The 17,680-nt window shown below is 38.8% G+C and overlaps 1 protein-coding gene across 1 annotated transcript in view; it reads left to right on the top strand.

The window, feature by feature from the left end:
- Positions 1–17,211, top strand: part of Atp6v0d2 (ATPase H+ transporting V0 subunit d2) — a 42,833-nt gene extending 25,622 nt beyond the window's left edge. The window contains exons 3-8 of the mRNA XM_010606440.3: positions 4,284–4,462; positions 5,757–5,836; positions 7,364–7,441; positions 13,094–13,270; positions 14,566–14,640; positions 16,329–17,211. Coding sequence (XP_010604742.1) covers positions 4,284–4,462; positions 5,757–5,836; positions 7,364–7,441; positions 13,094–13,270; positions 14,566–14,640; positions 16,329–16,490 — 751 coding nt within the window. The 3' untranslated portion in view covers positions 16,491–17,211. The remainder of the gene's footprint in view (positions 1–4,283; positions 4,463–5,756; positions 5,837–7,363; positions 7,442–13,093; positions 13,271–14,565; positions 14,641–16,328) is intronic.
- Positions 17,212–17,680: the final 469 nt, after the last annotated feature.

The raw sequence follows: 17,680 nt of genomic DNA, 5'->3' as shown, positions 1-17,680 counted from the left end.
ATACTGCCACGTCTCCCTTCCCTTATCCATGAAGCAATCACAATAATGGTCCCTGTGACATTGAACTGCCTGAAAGTTCAGTGAAAATATACGTATAATGCCTATCACATACTAAAAACCTCTAAAACATTAAGTATTTTAAAACTATATTTTTACAACCTAACATTCTGGGATTAAGTAATTAATTCTATCACAGTTTCAAGTGACTTCATGATTTTCACAGGTGCCAATGTCAGAGTTACAGAATAAATTATCTAGAAAGCTAAAAATAAGGATATTTATAAGATTGTGGCTAAAAGAAAAATTAACCTGACCAAATAGGCACTGATCCTGGCTCTGCCACTACCTGTGGACATAATTATCTAAAACATAGGGAGTTTGAGCTAGGTGAATTACCAGGTGTTCTGAAGCTCAAACATTACCCAGGCAGCAACAACAATCATTTCATTGCTCACCATAATATGCATGGCCCTGGAGGTCTATAAAGATTGCAATCTGGAGAAAGTAAACTTCTTGTGGGCGTGTTATCTCCCTACCCCAACAGTCCATGCTGTGTGATGGAGAGAGGGGAGGGGAGGAAAGAGACATCCTGGCCCTCAGCAGGAGCCAAGCCCTGGGTTCTCCCTTTATTTCCTAAATCACACTCTCAGAACTGATGTTGTGTTCCATTTTAGAAAATGGGTCATTCGAATAATGAAATAAAACCGAACCCAATCTACAAAAAGCTCTTGCTATTTGCAATACAAGGCCTAGCCTATTAATTAAAAAATCAGCATACTGAATACAGTAGTACTTCAGTTCAAGAACTCCACTCTCTATGTGATCCTGCTGGCAAAACAAACTGGATGAGAACCAAATCAAATTTCCCCATAAGGTCAAAATTGAACCTAACCGTTGAATTTGATTCCATTCTTGTTCACCTCGGCTTGAGACCAGAATCATGGAAATAAATGAGTTCATGAGCTGAAGTACCACCGTACACACACCGTGGGCATCAGTTTGGGTGTTATGTATGTGTGCAAAACTCTACTCAGCACTGACATTGGTTGCCCGTCAATGCTGATCTACTACTCATCTACAAATTGGGAGTGTTAGCAGCTCATATGCTTTTACATTACAGAGGTGCTGTGGGAAGATTAAATATCTCGAGCCCGCTAAGGATTATTAAGTACTGGCAATTCCATATTCAGGTAATTGCTTTTGAGCCTTATAGGGACAGTTAAATAAGCATTTCCATTTTAATATAATTTTCAAGAGATAAAAAGGATTCTGAAATTCCATCATGTCTAAATTTGGTACTGCTGTTGGGGAGGTGAAAAAACTTTATAGTCATGTGCTTTTTATAAAGGTATAATTGCTTGCTTCAAAAACTTCTTTAGTTAGAATTTTTATTGGGATTAGCTGTAGAAGTTCTACAGTGAAGAAGCTCACTTTTTCACTCCAAAATACATTCTATCACACTATAACCTGCATGGCCAACTCTAACAACAGCTCTTCTTGGTGTCCAAGTTGGGTTTAATCCATTGCAAGGAATAAGTTTTTATCTGTCTTGTGCAGGGATTTAGCCTCCACTTCTATCAATTCCAGAGAACCTCAGTTCACCAGTGGGCTGTTCCCTTCCTTTCCCAATCCACAGCCTCACCTTCTCTACTGCCTCTCACCCCTCTGCACTGAAGCACCTTCAGCTCTCTCCTACTTTGAACAAATATTAAAACTGAAAACTTCAAGTTCCTTTTGGCCCTGTTTTTCTGCCTAGCTATTTTCCTCTTACTTGAAGACCACATTATGACGTGAACTCTCTCTGACCTCCTCACTTCCCGTTTTAAACGCACAGTGCTCAGCTGTTTGCCTTCCTTCTTTTTCCCTCCCCCACAAACATTCCACTGAAAGTGTTTTACTGTGTTCTCAGATGACCTCTTAGTTGCTATTTCCTATGTATGTTTACATCCACATTTACCTTGATGTACCTGTGACCTTTGACATTCTACCTCTTCTTCCAGAAGCTCTCTAGAAATTTCTAGAGTTCACTGCCTGTGTTTTTATCCTCCCATCCGGTTATTCCTCTTAATTTCCTTCAGAGTCCTAAAATGCTGAGGGAGACTGCAGGGGGCTAAGCAACCTGTCTCCATTGTTGGTTGGAATGTAATCTAGTAGAACCATGACAGAGATGAGTGTGGAGCCGGGTGTTTGGCTCAGTGTTTCCACTGCCTGCCTTGCAAGCACAAGGGCCCGAGTTCGATACCCAGTACCAAAAACAAAACAAAACGAGATCAGTTCGGAGATTCCTCAAAACCCAAAAGTAGAAACTCCATTTGACTCAGCTATTGCTCTTCTAGGTATCTTCTCAAAGGATTGAAGACACCATATTGCAGTGATGGATGCACATCCGTGTTTATAGCATCATAATTTATAATAGCTAAATTTGGGGAGCAGCCCATCAACAGATGAATGAATAAAGAGATTGTGGTGTTTACACATCATGAAGTACTATTCTGCCACAAAGATGACCTCGAGTCATTTGTAGGAAAACGGATGCAGACCACAATGTGAAATAGAATAAATTCGACACACAAACACAAACTTAAATATGGCATCGTTTCTCTTGTAGGAGAAACCCACATTATAAATAAGGGGCAAAAGAAAAGATAGGTAATAGGAAATAGGGTGAAAGAACTCTCTCAAATAGAAAGGGGATCAAGAGATGGAGGGAGGAGGAGGAAAGGGATGAAAAAAGAAATTAAGATACATTACGTACAACTCCACACAAGAAATGTAAACGTGCTAATAAAAACTGAAATGAGTACTGAAAACAAGTACTAATAAAAAAAAGTTTTGCGTACTAGACTTCCCCAAAGTTCTCAGGAAAGAACTCTTATGTGACCAATTATTCCCAAGACTTCAGCTTCCACCTTTAAAATACTTCTTCTTGCCTTCCAAATAAATGCCTCTTATCTGTGCCTGTCTTCCAGACTCAGACTTCTAAAGCCTCTTAGCACCCTGTCTTCCTGCGACATCATCATGTCAGTTAAGAGCCCCCAACCTAACTGTTCAACATAGAAATCTATGCATCCCCTTTGACAACTAAAAGCAGCCTGATGATAGGACCTGGGTTCCACAGGCTGAAGACCTGGGTTTGATTCTCAGCTGTCGCATTTGACAGTTCTGAATTATCATGGGCTACATTTGCGTCTCTCTGGGCCTCGGATTCTTTACCTGTAAAGTGGAGATAATAACAGTACCAACTTTACAGCATTCTTATTGAGATCAAAGAACTGTTGTGAAGCACTTGATCTGTTTGTTTATCTCTCCCCCTGTTTTAATACTTAATATATTACTCCTTTCAGTATAAAAACATTCAGCATCCTCCATTGTGCTTAGCATCCAAATTCCTGTGGTCCTCATGAAGGACCCAGCATACTCAGCCCCACCTCAAGGGCTCCACGTCAGGCAAAAGAAACAACAGGATGTCTTTGCGCTGACCTCTCTGGTCAAATGCTCTTGCTTCTGTTTTAAAACACTCTTTCTCCCAGTTCTTTGCCCCTTGTGTCTGAACAGCTCCTACTCACTCTTCAAGGTTAAAATTGGGTGTCACTTCCCTGGGAAATCTGATTCCTGGACTGGTTTAGGACCAACAATAAATACCTACACCCTTTGAAAATGTGTTTTGCGTAGCACAGGTGCTTCATGTATAGCTGGTTGCAAATGCTTCTCTGTCCAGTCCCTCCCTTGAATTGTATTCTCTGTGAAGGAAGGTACTAGATCTCCTCTCCTTCTGCTCTTCAGTTCTTAGAACATCCCAGGTGCTGAAAGCACATACATGCAGACTATCCAGGCAGGATTTAGGCCAAGTAAAGAAATCGTGTCATGTATGAACTTGTGGACTCCAGGGAGCATGGGAGTGAGTAGGCTAGAACATTCCCTGTTGGTCTTGTGGGAGAAGAATAGGCTGCGTTGTACAATCAAATACTCAGTACTTAAAGCAGAATTTAGATGCCCTGTTTCTCAACTTTTCAAGACTATAATTCATTAAATATAGAAGAAGAAATAAAACCAAAGTTTTATTTAACTTTACTTAGTTGAATGTTATCTTTCAAACTAAAGCATCTTCTGGGATATTTTTTTCCCACCCAGCTCCTAAACTTCAGAGTTAAAAGTAAAAGATACTCTTTTTTCTTTAAACAAAGGTGTGTGTGTGTGTGCCTGAACTGTGATTTCTTACTTGTGCGATATTTCTTGTCTTCATGTGATTATTGTCCTAGTGACTAAATCTTCTTCTAAACCAGGTGCAGTTACATGATAGACAATGTGATTTTACTGATGAATGGTGCATTACAAAAAAAATCCGTGAAAGAAATTCTGGTGAAGTGCCACCCACTGGGCAGTTTTACAGAAATGGAAGCAGTCAACATAGCAGAGACCATTTCAGATCTCTTCAATGCGGTTCTGGTTGAAACCCCATTAGGTACGAATACATAAGTATGTAGCTGCCTGTGAATGTTATCACTGGCATTAGAAAATGTATTTGCAGTTCACAACTGTTTTCCAAGTATGCAGTTTCTTATTATGCTGACTCATAACATTAAAGAATCATCTAGTGTTGCTTCCTCATTTTTCAGATGAAGGAACCAGCTCAGGGTCACAGGAGAACCATTTGTAGCAGAGAAAGAGCAGCAGCTAAGCTCCCAACCTTCAAACCCTTGTACTGTCTACCAGCCCATAGTGCATAAATGACAAAACACATCGTTATTCAAACTATTAGTTTTCTCGCTGAGTTTCATGATAATTCTTCATTTTCCATTTTAAACTAAGGTCTAAATAAAGACAACTTAGGAAGGACTTTTTTTTAGGAAGCTTGACAATGTCATTTTTCTGAGATATTCTGTCAAAGGATCTGAAGCGATGATGAAAAAAATGTCAATTTCATTATAATTTGACCCTGACTAACACTGGATTACTTAAAATACTAAAAAGGATAATTTCATTTACTTATCTATGATTGTTAGAAAATTGGGATAGTAGTAATCGACTATTGATCGTTTGTCAAAATATTTCCACTTTGTTTTAATTTGGGGGGAGCCCACGAGGATCACACACCTGATAAGAACGCTCTCTCCCTCTGACATGCTGACATTGCCAGCCAAAATAGTATCTACTTAAAACAGAAATTTTAAAAGACAAAAATAATATGTGTGTCATCCATTAGAGTCTGAGGCTGAGACCTTGTGGAAAGAGTATAAGCCTGGAATCAGACAGCTGCGATCTTTCCCAACAGCTCTGCCTTCTCCCAACAAGGTGACCTGGGGTGATTCAATTCATCCAGTTTCCTCACTTTAAAAACAATCATATCTGATTATAGAAGGGTTTTGAGAATGAAATAAAACATAGTCTTAATACAACTCAATGACTGGTATAAGTTAGGTTACAAACGGTAAATGTTACTAATAGGCAACATTTACTGGGGACTTAGGAGGAATTTCAAAAAGCAATCTTTGAGTTAATAGTTCCAAGGTGTTATGAAGACTAAATAAATAGAAACGTGTGCAACATAGCAAGCAGTATTTAGGGCTCACACATAGTAAATGTTTAATAAGGAATAATTCCTATCATCCCAACTGCTGTTAGCAGAATCAAGTCTGTGAATTGCAACTCCGTAGTGTCCTCATTAGGAGTTAGCAGAGGGTGGTAAGTTCAGGAAATATCATCTGCAGTTATAACCTTGCTTTTAATTCATTCACTTTGATAATTTTTGCTTTTAGCTCCATTCTTTCAAGACTGTATGTCTGAAAATACTCTAGACGAACTGAATGTTGAATTACTGCGCAATAAACTATATAAGGTAATGGTCTTCCCAGATAACACATTTTTCTTGATTACACAATATATCGTAACTAGAATCTTTTACTAACAAAATTTATTTGTTTTTTGTTGTTTGATTTCGTTTTTGGTACTGGGGACTGAACTTGGGTTGTTGCGCTTGCGAGGCAGGCGGTGGAACCACTGAGCTAAATCCCCAGCCCAACAGTTTGTCCATTAGCCAACATCAGCAATTAGAAAGTTATATAGATTTGGAATATAGCTTTTATTGTGTTGGCCTATCTTCTAGTTACACACATGTATATCAACTTCCCCCAGCCATCAACATATTTGAGAAGAAATAGCACAGTCTTCTGTGTTCTTAGCTTCTTGCACAGTGCCCAGAACATAAAACGTGCCGATTGGGTGGTAGTGGGTGGCTGGATAAGTGAGTAGGGTGACCCATATGAACCCGTATGAACCATCATGCATATTAAGTCCTCTGTTTTTTATTTTTATTTTTATTTTTTGTGGTACCGGGGATCGAACTCAGGACCTTGAACTTGCTAGGCAGGTGCAGTTCCACTGAGCTACATCTCTGACCCTAAGTCTTCTGTTTTATAGCCACCACCTCTGTCGCTGATATGGTTATAGAAGCCCCCAAGCCTCACAATTAAGCTTCCCACAGAATTGTAAACCACTATGTGCAGTACACCAGGGTGACCAGCTGGTGGACACTGCATCTATGTCCCACTTTGCATACTGTGGCTGTCTGGACAAGGCTGCCACAATTAGAGTGGCCCTGTGTTTTCTGGGTTGAGCAAAATCTGCCCATTTTCACTCATACAACCACAGCACCTTTGGACACTCTCAAAGCATAAATGAATATATACTACTGTACCATATATATTATATATTTAGTGAAAGCATGACAGGAAATTCTTTTTGAAAAGAGACATGTGGACTTTGAGGGCCCTCTTCTGAGCAATATATAGGCCTTAATTCCATTAATCTACTAGCAAAACTATGAGATTTATGCTGTACCCATTCTTCAGATGAGAAAAACTGATCCATGGAGGGGTAAGGATTCCTCACAGAAGTCCACTGGCTGGTAAGTATTAGAGTTGGGTCTCAGACACAGGCAGGCTGGTACTATAGCTTTTCCAATATATCCCCATACTCAAAGCCATTCCTAATTATCTCTGAAAGATTAAATGTCAGCATAAGACCGCTAAAATCTTTTGCTGAGCTCAGAAAAGAACTTGGCACTCTTGTTAGAATAGCCCGAATTAGCCATGTGAAATAATCCAAGAACCATGTGAAAAAAAAATGTTTAAGTAATTATAATCCATGGTAAGTGCAGTTTTGTTCTTTCATGGAGTTCTTTTTTAGTCTGTGCAACATGCTGCAATGTGAAAATTTCTACCAAATTCATTATAAAATATCTCCCTACGGGAAAAACAATTCAATTTTCATTAAAGAATTTCATAAGTCATGAAAAGATAACTTAGAAATTTTCAAAAGGAAAGTATGTTCATTTCATTGTTTTATGATCTTTACTCCTTTTTAGTCTTACCTTGAGTCATTCTACAAATTCTGTAAGGATCATGGTGATGTCACTGCAGAAGTTATGTGCCCCATTCTTGAGGTAAGAGTCTTTGAACTTTTTATGCTGAGTAATGTGTTTATATACTTTTCCTTGTTTGGGTTTTGCTTATATTTCTTTATCTTATAAATCATATAGAAAAAAAGTAAGCACTACAGTGTAATACATGTATCATTTCACGTCTTCAATGAAGAATAGCATTTTTTGAGGGCCAGAAGTGGAGCTCAGTGGTACAGCCTTTGCCTAGCACACTCAAGGTCATAGGTATGATTCCAGCTCTACCAAAAACAAACAAACCAACAAACGAATAAACCATTTGCCAAGTTTTCTACACAAGGGAATCATTTTGTAATTAGGAAAGAAAAATGCTTCCAAAAGTTTGATCATGATTCATTTTGATGTAATATGTAGAATGCATATTAAAACGATTTAATGTTTAGCAGTGTGAGCACTTGGTGAACTGTAGGAACTCTCACAATAATCATTCAAATTCCCTCCAATGGAAGAACTCTAGGCAGCTAGAAACTTCTACAACTTGGCCCCAAAGTACAATGTGACTCTATCCACAGGGGCATCATTCTTGATACAAAACAAATCCTAAAATAAAGACTGCCCCGGGCAGTCCTTGAGCATTCTAGTTTTCATTAAGAAGGCTCCAGTTCAGTGATTAACAGTTAACAAACTTATTTAATAATGTATCAGTTGCCACTATTGATATTTACCTCTGTAGATGATTTTGTGTGTGTGTGTGTGTGTGTGTGTGTGTGTGTGTGTATGACGCTGGAGATAGAACCCAGGATTTTGAGCATGCTAGAGGAGGACTCTAGCCCTGAGCTACATCCCCAGCCCCTATACCCTTTAATTCTTCTTTATCACTACAAGTCCATCTATGCTCAGAGGTCCTCTCATAAGGTTGACCTGCAAATATGAGGGAGTCTGGGATGGAAATCTGGACTGTGTGTGAGGCATCCTGGGCAGTTTACACCAGTGTTTCAGTTATTTTTTTATTTTTTAATTTTTTTACACCAGTGTTTTAGATACATCTCTCTTGTTGGTTTCCTAATCCACTTGAATAATAAAACACCACTTTGCATTTTTCTAAGCCTTTGCTTTGCTCTACAAAACTGTTATCTAAGAATATTTCTTAAGTACTAGATTATCTGTCACAGTGGCTTGTAGATAGTCAAATAACTCAAAGTCTTACAATCTCAAGAAAAATCTAATAAGTATTACTCATTGGGAAAAAAAACCCACAACTATTAACATTATTTGCGTATATTTTAATTCATGTTCTGATACTGCATATGATGAAATACGTGCTCCTCAGATGGCTAATCATTTAAATTTTACAGTTAAAGCTATGATGGTAACCCTTGTTGAAATTCCTAAAAATGCCAAATAGTCCTTGAAGCAAACATCTTATCACTGGAGAACTCCAAAAATATTTTTGTCTTTATCTGTATTACACAGAAAGTGGGCACTGAATAAATAAATAACATTTTTGTGGCGCATGTATTGTTAGCAAGTGAACTGCCCTCTTTCAGACATTGGCCCTGTGACATGAGTAACATAGTGACCCTATGAAAATGTCCCCTCCATTTCCACAAATTGAATGACTGGCCACAGTGGAAGAAGCCATATAATCTGTGGTTCGAAACTACAGTTTCTATTTGGCATAATTCCTGTGGTTTAGAAGTGGTTTGTGTATTCTGTACCTAGAAATATGTGAAACCAAAGTTGTGTTAAAACTCAGAGCCTTAGAAAGGTGTAAATGGGACTATCAGTAGCTAACACTATTAGCACAATGTGCCACATTCCATCCTGAGTGCTTCATATACATGAATCCACTTGGACTTCAAAACTACACAACAAGGTAGGTATTTTAGTGGACATTTTTCAGAAGAAGCAACTAAGCCATAGAGAAGGCTCCAGTGACTTGCCTGGTGTCATGCTGCTAGGAAGTGGTAGCGTCAGGATATGAACCCAAGCATCTGGCACCAGTTCCTTTACTCATACTGAGTGCAGTTGCCTCTAATCCCAGCTACTCAAGGGACTAAGGCAAGAGGACTGCAAGATCAAGGCCAGCCTGGACAACTTAGCAAGAACTTGTCTCAAAATAAAAAATCAAATTAAGGGTTGAGAATATAGAGATGTATCTGAGTGTTCCCTGGATTTCATCCCTAGTACTAGAAAAATAAATCACCATTCACAGTTCTTTTGTATAGAAAGTAAGAGCTTATTCATAAGAAAGACCCTACTATCTGACCTATGAAAATCAGAAATACATAAGAATTATTTCTTTTTTATCCTCAGTGGGGTAAAAAAATAGTATTAGCACAATGAGTGTCAATCAAAGAATTTGATGAAACTAATAAACGTCTGGTGTTTTTATTTTCCCTTTCTACCCTCACAGTGCTATCAGATTAGAATAGATTTTTTTCAAATTGCATTAAAAATAAAAATACATCCAACTACCTTTACACATTTACATAGAATAGTAGCTATTGATAGCATTCAATTAGAACTTTTCTAATAATATGATCAGAGTAGATTTTTGAGCTGTATACATTCTTTTTACATAGATATTTTTTAGATCATAAAATTGCTGTTTATTTGTGCAGCTATAGAACACAAAGTTTCACATACATATGTTTGTCTCTTGAATCTTATTTGAGGTTTTTTGTTTTTGTTTTTTGTTTGATTTTTTTTTTTTTTTTTTTTTTTTTTTTTTTTTATTTTTTTATTTTTTTTTTTTTTTTTTTTTTTTTTTGAGACAGGGTCTCACTATGTAATTGAGACTGACCTGGAATTCTCTTTGTAGCCCAGGCTGGTCTCGAACTCCCAGAGATCCTCCTGCCTCCGCCTTCCAAGTGCTGGGATTAAAGGCATGCGCCACCACGCCCAGCTTGAATCTTATTTGAGAGGAAACTTCACAATACTTACTGTAGTAGAAGAAAGCATTCATCTATCTAGGCTTGCATGTGAAAATCTGACTTAATTACAAGATTATAAGAAAAGAAGAGACTCTGACTCACCTTCAGGGCAGATGCACGGCCACACACCCTGCTCTTCCACTGAGTGCATCTGGTTAACAGCACTGCACACGAGCTTCTAAAGCAGGGCTCCACTCTAGCTCACTTCCCTTTGCCATCAGCACGGACACCTCTGCCCTGTACCCTTCTTCCTCTAAGAAGGTTTGACCCCACCAGTCCAAATCTATGATGGGCAACTGCTAAGGATTTTGAACAAATCAACACTGTTATTTCTTTTTCTCACAACAAGAAGAAGTTATTATTTGAAAATGTAGATTTCTAACGAAGACTGAAGGAAAGACACAGGGCATCCAGTATACTGTGCACCACATGGCAACCGGATTCTCTGCAAAGGAAACAGGCAGAATCAAACCACTGCTACCCCTCTTAGTCTCCTCTCATAAGATGCTACGTCCAGCTCTGCTTAGGTGTGATCAAAAAGCAGTCCTTTCATAATTTCAGAATTATTTTTTTTTCACTCAGGACACACACTCACACACACACACATGCACGCGCGCACACACACACACACACACACACACACGAAAACCCCATGACTAGTAAAATAAGATAGAAACGCACACAGTTACAGGGATATGAAAATGTAATAGGGATTGAAAGCCAATCATTTCCAATTATGGAATAAATAAAGGCCTTGCTATGAAGATGGCATTGGGTGGGACCCTCAAACACACATCGGAGTTCACCCTGCAGACGCATGAGATGGAGCATGTGTCTCCCAGGCGAAGGGGAGAAGTGGTGATAAGGACAAGGACTTGGGGAGTGTGGACTGTTCCGATGACTGGTGTGTCAGTCAAGGCCATCCCGCCTTGTCAGGGCATGTGGAGCCCTTCCTGCTGTCACCTCCACTACCTGTCCAGTTATTGCTGACTCTTCTTGCTCAGCATTGGAGTTTCAACCACTCCTCCAAAATGTGCGCGCAGGCGGGTTTCCCCTTGGCACACGCTGTACACGTGCTCTGCTATCTTTAATGTCTGCAGTGCTGTCTACCCGTCCTGTTTCTCTCTTGACAATTCTAACATCTTAGATCTAGAGAGCACATAAAAGACCATCTGGGACAATTACTTCCTTTGTTGCTTCTCCTGTCCTAATTTTTATTTTAAGGTTTATTATTGCCACGAAATCTCCCTCTTGTATTTCTTCTCTTATCCCTGTAAGGTCTAAAATTACTGACAGGACTGGTTATATTCAGTGGCCAAAGGCAGCTGCCTTTGCTTCCAAATAAGGCTACTTCCTGCTTCTGGCCCACCGGTAATTTCCATGAGAGCAATCAAAAGGATCATATGAAACTAACTCACAATCCTTCTGATAGGAAACACCTGTTCTAACAAAAGAGTTCCAGGAAAATCTGTTGCAAGTTTGATTTTGTTACTGGTTAATAGTCAAAAGTAATGATTAAAGGATAGTGTAGACCAATTCTTTTCAACTTTCCTGTGTGTGTAAATGACCTTGGAATGGTGTTAAAATGCAAATTTTGGTTTAGTAGGTCTGGATTGGGACCTGAGACTCCACATTTCTGATGAGCTTCCTGGTACTTTCAAAGCCTGGTGCCATGAAACACTTGGAGCAGCAGCATTATAGAGAACATTGCAGGATTCAAATTAGCAAAATCACAAACTGTTCTGTTGGGTTTGATAAATACTTAAACTATTACTGAGTATCAATGCTACGCACAACCTGTAATCTCAGCATTCTGGGAGAATAGACAGGCAGATAACAAGTTCTAGCCCAGCCTGAAAACAAAATTTTTAAAAGGCTTGGAATGTACCTCTCCCATGTTCAGTCATGTGTGTGTGTGTTGTGTGTGTGTGTGTGTATTCATTCTTATGTGTCAGCCACTGACTATTCAAAAACAATGAATAAGAGAGAGAGATGGTGATAAGATTCCTTGTTAAAAAAAAAGCAGAGTTGGGTACCTAGAATAGAATTTCTGAGCTCAAGAACAGCTTGGCAAACATCCAGAGTGGACAGAACAGGAGCCCATGGAGAACAGACTGAGATAAAATGGTCAGAGTAGGTAAGAGGAGAACCAAGAGTGAAATATGGAGAGTAAAGTGAAAGAAATTTCAAGAATGACTGGGTGATTACATGAAACAGAGTGGTCTGACCTGAAGACGGGAGCTCAGGTACTCAGCTAGACAATTTAGCAACTTAGCAAGAGCCTGACTAAAAAAAAAAAGTAAAGGCCTGAGAATGTAGCTAATGATAAAGGCCTTGGGTTTAATCATATGTACATATGATGTTAATATGTTTGATGACCACTTTTTTTTGTTCAAACATCTGGGTAGGCACATCCACTTACATTATCTTGATCTGTCCCTGAAGGAACTACAGTAGATGTTACTTCCACTTTTATACAAAAGATACTTGTAACTCTAGTGGCTTATATGATATAGACTCAGGGTGCTTGGGAAGTAAAGTCTGGTGAGGTTTCAAGAGTCATAGGCCATCACTGACATGGCAAAGTTATTTCATTTCAAGAAAAGAGCAAGGAAGAATAATAACATATGTCTACATTATAATTAATTTTAGATCAGAAAAGGAAAGCAAATCACTTCAGAAATGGATTTGTCCACAGGGTTGTCTTTACAGCATTTAGTAGAGTATCAGATATCACTGATTTTATGTCTTATAAATTCAGTTTGAGGCTGACCGACGAGCCTTCATTATCACCCTTAACTCCTTTGGGACAGAACTGAGCAAAGAAGACCGGGAGACGCTCTATCCGACCTGTGGCAGGCTCTATCCTGAGGGTTTGCGCTTGTTGACCCAAGCCGAAGACTTTGATCAGATGAAGAGAGTAGCGGATCATTATGGAGTAAGTAATCGCACCAGGTCCCTGCATGCCTTGTGCTATTTCATCATGCGTGCTTTAGAAATTCATGCCTTAAATTTGCACTTAGTACCAAAAGAAAGTATAATGCTTTAAGGTAGCAAGCAGCACCTCTTGCTGTAATTCTGTCTTCCAAAGAAATACAAGTTTCTAGACAAAGCTGTTTGGTTTTTTTAAGGTTCCTGTCAAGTAAGTATTGCTAAAATCTTCACAGAGTGGTCATCTGAGCACTTTCTTCAAGTGTTTGATGAGGCAAGTTCCCAAGAAACAGAGTGCTATTCTGTAAATATGAGCTCACGTCAAAGTTACATAAAATAGCCTGACCCCATGGTCCTTTCCAGTACCCATTATGGAAACAGGGCTAGGTGCAGAATGTCCATGAGAACTACAGGGAGAATATGTGTCTAGGTGTGGACTTTTCTATTCCCTTTGCCAATGGAAGGAATCAGGAGAGGACAGAAAGCTACTTGTGTCCTACCCCCTACTCTAGCTTCCAACAAGATGCTTTGGGTATTGCAAGGACAAGGTCTTGAGTTTGATCCCTGGTACCCCCCCAAAATGCTTTGGGTAAGACAACCCAAAGTTCTCAGCTCTACGTTACGAACCTTCTCCCAGATTCTAGGCCCTCTGACTTGCACTCTCTCTCTCTCTCTCTCAATCTCTCTCTCTCTCTCTCTCTCTCTCCCTCTCTATCTCTCTCTATCTCTCTCTCTCTCTCTCCAAGTCATTTTCCCAGGACTAGACTGGCACCTGCCTTTCCCTGTGGATTTCTGAAGCCCTCCAGGAAAGATAAAAGTCAGCAAAGGATATAGAAACCCTTGTAACATCTCATCTGTCATTGCATGAGACTCTTCAGCTGAATATTAACATCTGAGCTTTTTCCCCATTCCAACCCCTTTCCACACTTGGAATTCTGCATGGGTTGTATCAGGTGTCAATCTCAAAGAACCCATGAGCCCATACTCATCAAACTGCAAGCATTCATTGGGCCCCAAGAATATGAGATTGGAAATTAACTTTAACAATGCATACGGAGAATAGAATAAATTTGGACTCTTGCCTCATAGCCCCGAATAAGCCAATAAGTTAGAATTTCATCCGCACTCTTACTATTTGAAATTTTTGCTATTGTGTCAGGAAACCAAAGATCTTACAACAAGAAATTCAGGCCTTCTGGTGTAGATTTTTAAAAAATAAATACACAAGTCTATATTGCTAAAAATATATTTATACACACTTATAAAAAATGAAAGATTTGACCTCTCATCTTTATTTTTAAGGTGTACAAGCCTATATTTGAGGCTGTAGGTGGCCAAGGAGGAAAGACACTGGAAGATGTGTTTTACGAGCATGAGGTATGAGATAACTGGGAATGCTATTAGCTTATGTACTTTTCTTTAACTGTGGGTTATTTTTTGTTTTGTTTTTGTTTGTTTGTTTGTTTGCTTTGCTTTGGGTTTTCTTTTGCAGTTGGTCAGGCAGATTGATGTTTGCCAATCAGCAGTGTTAATATTTCCTTGTGGCCACATGTGATAGCCTCCCATAGAATTGTCCCACCTATAGACAGATGTGCACATTATGAAGCCCTGGAAGAAATGTAGCTTTTCTGTAGTTAATTAACTAGGAAGCAAAGCAAGGACATTTCTGTCATCACATACTGTGTACCCTCACTGTTACAACTCATTCTCTAACTCCTCTCTCTTTCAAGGAGGCTTTATCCATGACTAAAGCCCATGGACACAATTATACCCTTGGGAAATATTCATAGGGGAATCCACTCAGAGAGTCTAGATTATTCTCTTTCCCTGAAAATGTCAGAGGAGTATTTAAACCATTAATGATTGAATCCTGGGCTCTTGAACTATTTAACAAAATTCCCCCTCCCCCACAACAGGCAAGTTTCCCCAAACCTGGAGAACTTTTCTAGGGCATTTCTTTGAAACCATCTCAATCAGACTGAAACTAATGAAGAACCAATCTTCCAGGGACAGTGGCACATGCCTGTAATGCCAGCACACAGGAAGCTAAGACAGGAAAGTCATGAGTTTGGGTCCAGCCTGGGCAACTCGGTGAAACCCTGTCTCAGAAAACAAACAAAAAAGAACCAAACATCAGGAGTAGCTCCAGAAAGCAGTTTGCAAAACCTTCTTGCATCTACCCTTTAAACATTTTCCAGTGGCTCTCTAGTGTCTGTCATAGAAAAAAGTAACAGCCGTGCAAATTATCCAACATAACAGGGATATATATATATATATATACCCACGCCACTGCACCAGGGCTGCAAAGGAGGCTGCTGAGAAAGCTGCTCATGGCGGGAAGGATGAGTGTCTATTCCTGAGAACAGAGGCGGCCTCCGCTTCCTGGCTTCTTTGCTTGGGGTTTTCAGAGTGCATAAGACTCAGTTACCTCTCTTCCTCTCTTGTCAAAATGGAAAAGAGTGAAAGAATCATTCTATTTCCATCTTTATGCCAGTTTTTAATTTTTTTAAATTTTCTTTTACTCACTTAACTTTTGTAGAATAAAACAATTCAACTGCATGAAAGTTGCTTCAGAGTATCCTAAAAAAGCTCATAATATCACTCAATCTAAATTCCAGGAGCCTGTGACATTGCTCAGGAAGGGAGTTAGATAGCCTTAAATGCCTTCATTAAATGTTGAAACTGTGGCCAAGAAGAAATGCTTTACCCAAATGAGGCAAGCTCACTACCTGAAAGCCGGGTATATATTACTACAAAGTTGGACACGCATTCAAAACACACCCAGAAATCTTTGTGATAGCAGTGCTGTTGGAAGGTTATTTTGTGAGTCCATAAACTTACATTTTTAAACTGCTGGTGTCTACATTTGTCAGAATGAAGCTTGCTCTTTAGAATTTGTTGAGTTGTCACTGTTTTCCTCTATTTGGCCCAATTTGGACACTGACTATCCCAACACAAAGAAGCACTGCACACTCAGAAGCCACTGTGTAGCTTAATATCACTTTAAAAATGTACACCTTCCAAATAAGTTGATAGTCCATGTTACTTGTTTTTTTCTTCCTCAGGTACAAGTGAATGTCCTGGCATTCAACAGGCAATTCCACTATGGAGTGTTTTATGCATATGTAAAGCTAAAGGAACAAGAAATGAGAAATGTTGTGTGGATAGCAGAATGCATTTCCCAGAGACATCGAACGAAAATCAACAGCTACATCCCGATTTTGTAAGATGATGGGAAGGTCTCAAATGCAGAAAAATCATAAAGGTTACAGGAAGCTACTAAGTAAAATAAAAGAAATTGTACTACATTAGCTAGATAACATAAAAGTAAGCCAGGTTGGACCTTTGTGAAACCCCTAAAACTAACTCTGAAACTAACCTGAAATGAAGCATTTCTGTTTTTTTTCTCTTCAGCAGCCTTAACTCTTGCTTCCACATTTATGTCTCATTACTCACCAGTCCCTACACATTAATTTTAATTAACTATGCAGTACTTTTCATTTTCTCACTTGATCATGTTAAAATCAGATCTAATAAAAGTGTTTTATTCTTGCTTTTCTAGCTTCTCTACGGGCCCAGATATGAAGTGTCTGTTTTAAATTTTAGCTGTCTGTTCTTACACTAGCTCCACAAAAATCTAAATATGGACTTAGCCAACGGAACCATATTTGATGGGAAGGGTTGCATTTATTTTTCCAATATGCTTTGATCTGGTACCTAAAGAATACTACACAGTTCCCTAGATGCAACTAGTGCTACACTGATAATGAACTAGTTGCTCATAACTTTCTTTAAATTAAAAAAACATTGTTTCTTTTGGTTCCTTAAATTTTACCTTGGAAACAACCCATAAGATGGTTTTGTATTCAGTCAGAGGCAAAAATTATAGGTGCAGTTTATAGAGTATGCATTCTCTATAAAACCTGAGTAGAACAAGTGCACAAATCTACAGAGAAAAAGAAAAATCAGTAAAACAGAGATTAAATTCTTTCTTTAAATATAAAAAAGTTCTGTGTTTTTTATCTTTAAAAATCAAACATGTACTTATTTGAAAATTATCTTTCTTCCTTTCCTTCTTTTTTCTTTTTGGTGGTGCTGTCATTATAGTACCAGGAACTGAACTCAGGGCCTCATGATTGCCACTAAGCTACATTCCCAGACCTTTTTTTATTTCTGTTTTGAGACAGGATCTTGTTAAATCGCCCAGGCTTGCCTCCAACTTGTAGTCCTCCTGCCTAAGCTTCCCAAGTGGCTAGGATTACAAGTATATATAGCCTTCCCCAGTTTAGATATTTGAATACTCTTTAAATGTGAATATGTGCAGAGATTATGCATATACATATATCTGGATTTGGGTGTGTAGACAAAGGATTAAATTTTTTATAGAGTCAAATGTGTTAGCAAAATATTTTAGTAA

Source organism: Fukomys damarensis, unplaced genomic scaffold (genome assembly GCF_012274545.1).
Source record: "Fukomys damarensis isolate Sample0158 unplaced genomic scaffold, DMR_v1.0_HiC HiC_scaffold_5, whole genome shotgun sequence".
Taxonomy (NCBI): domain Eukaryota; kingdom Metazoa; phylum Chordata; class Mammalia; order Rodentia; family Bathyergidae; genus Fukomys; species Fukomys damarensis.
This window is presented reverse-complemented; position numbering and strand designations above follow the sequence as displayed.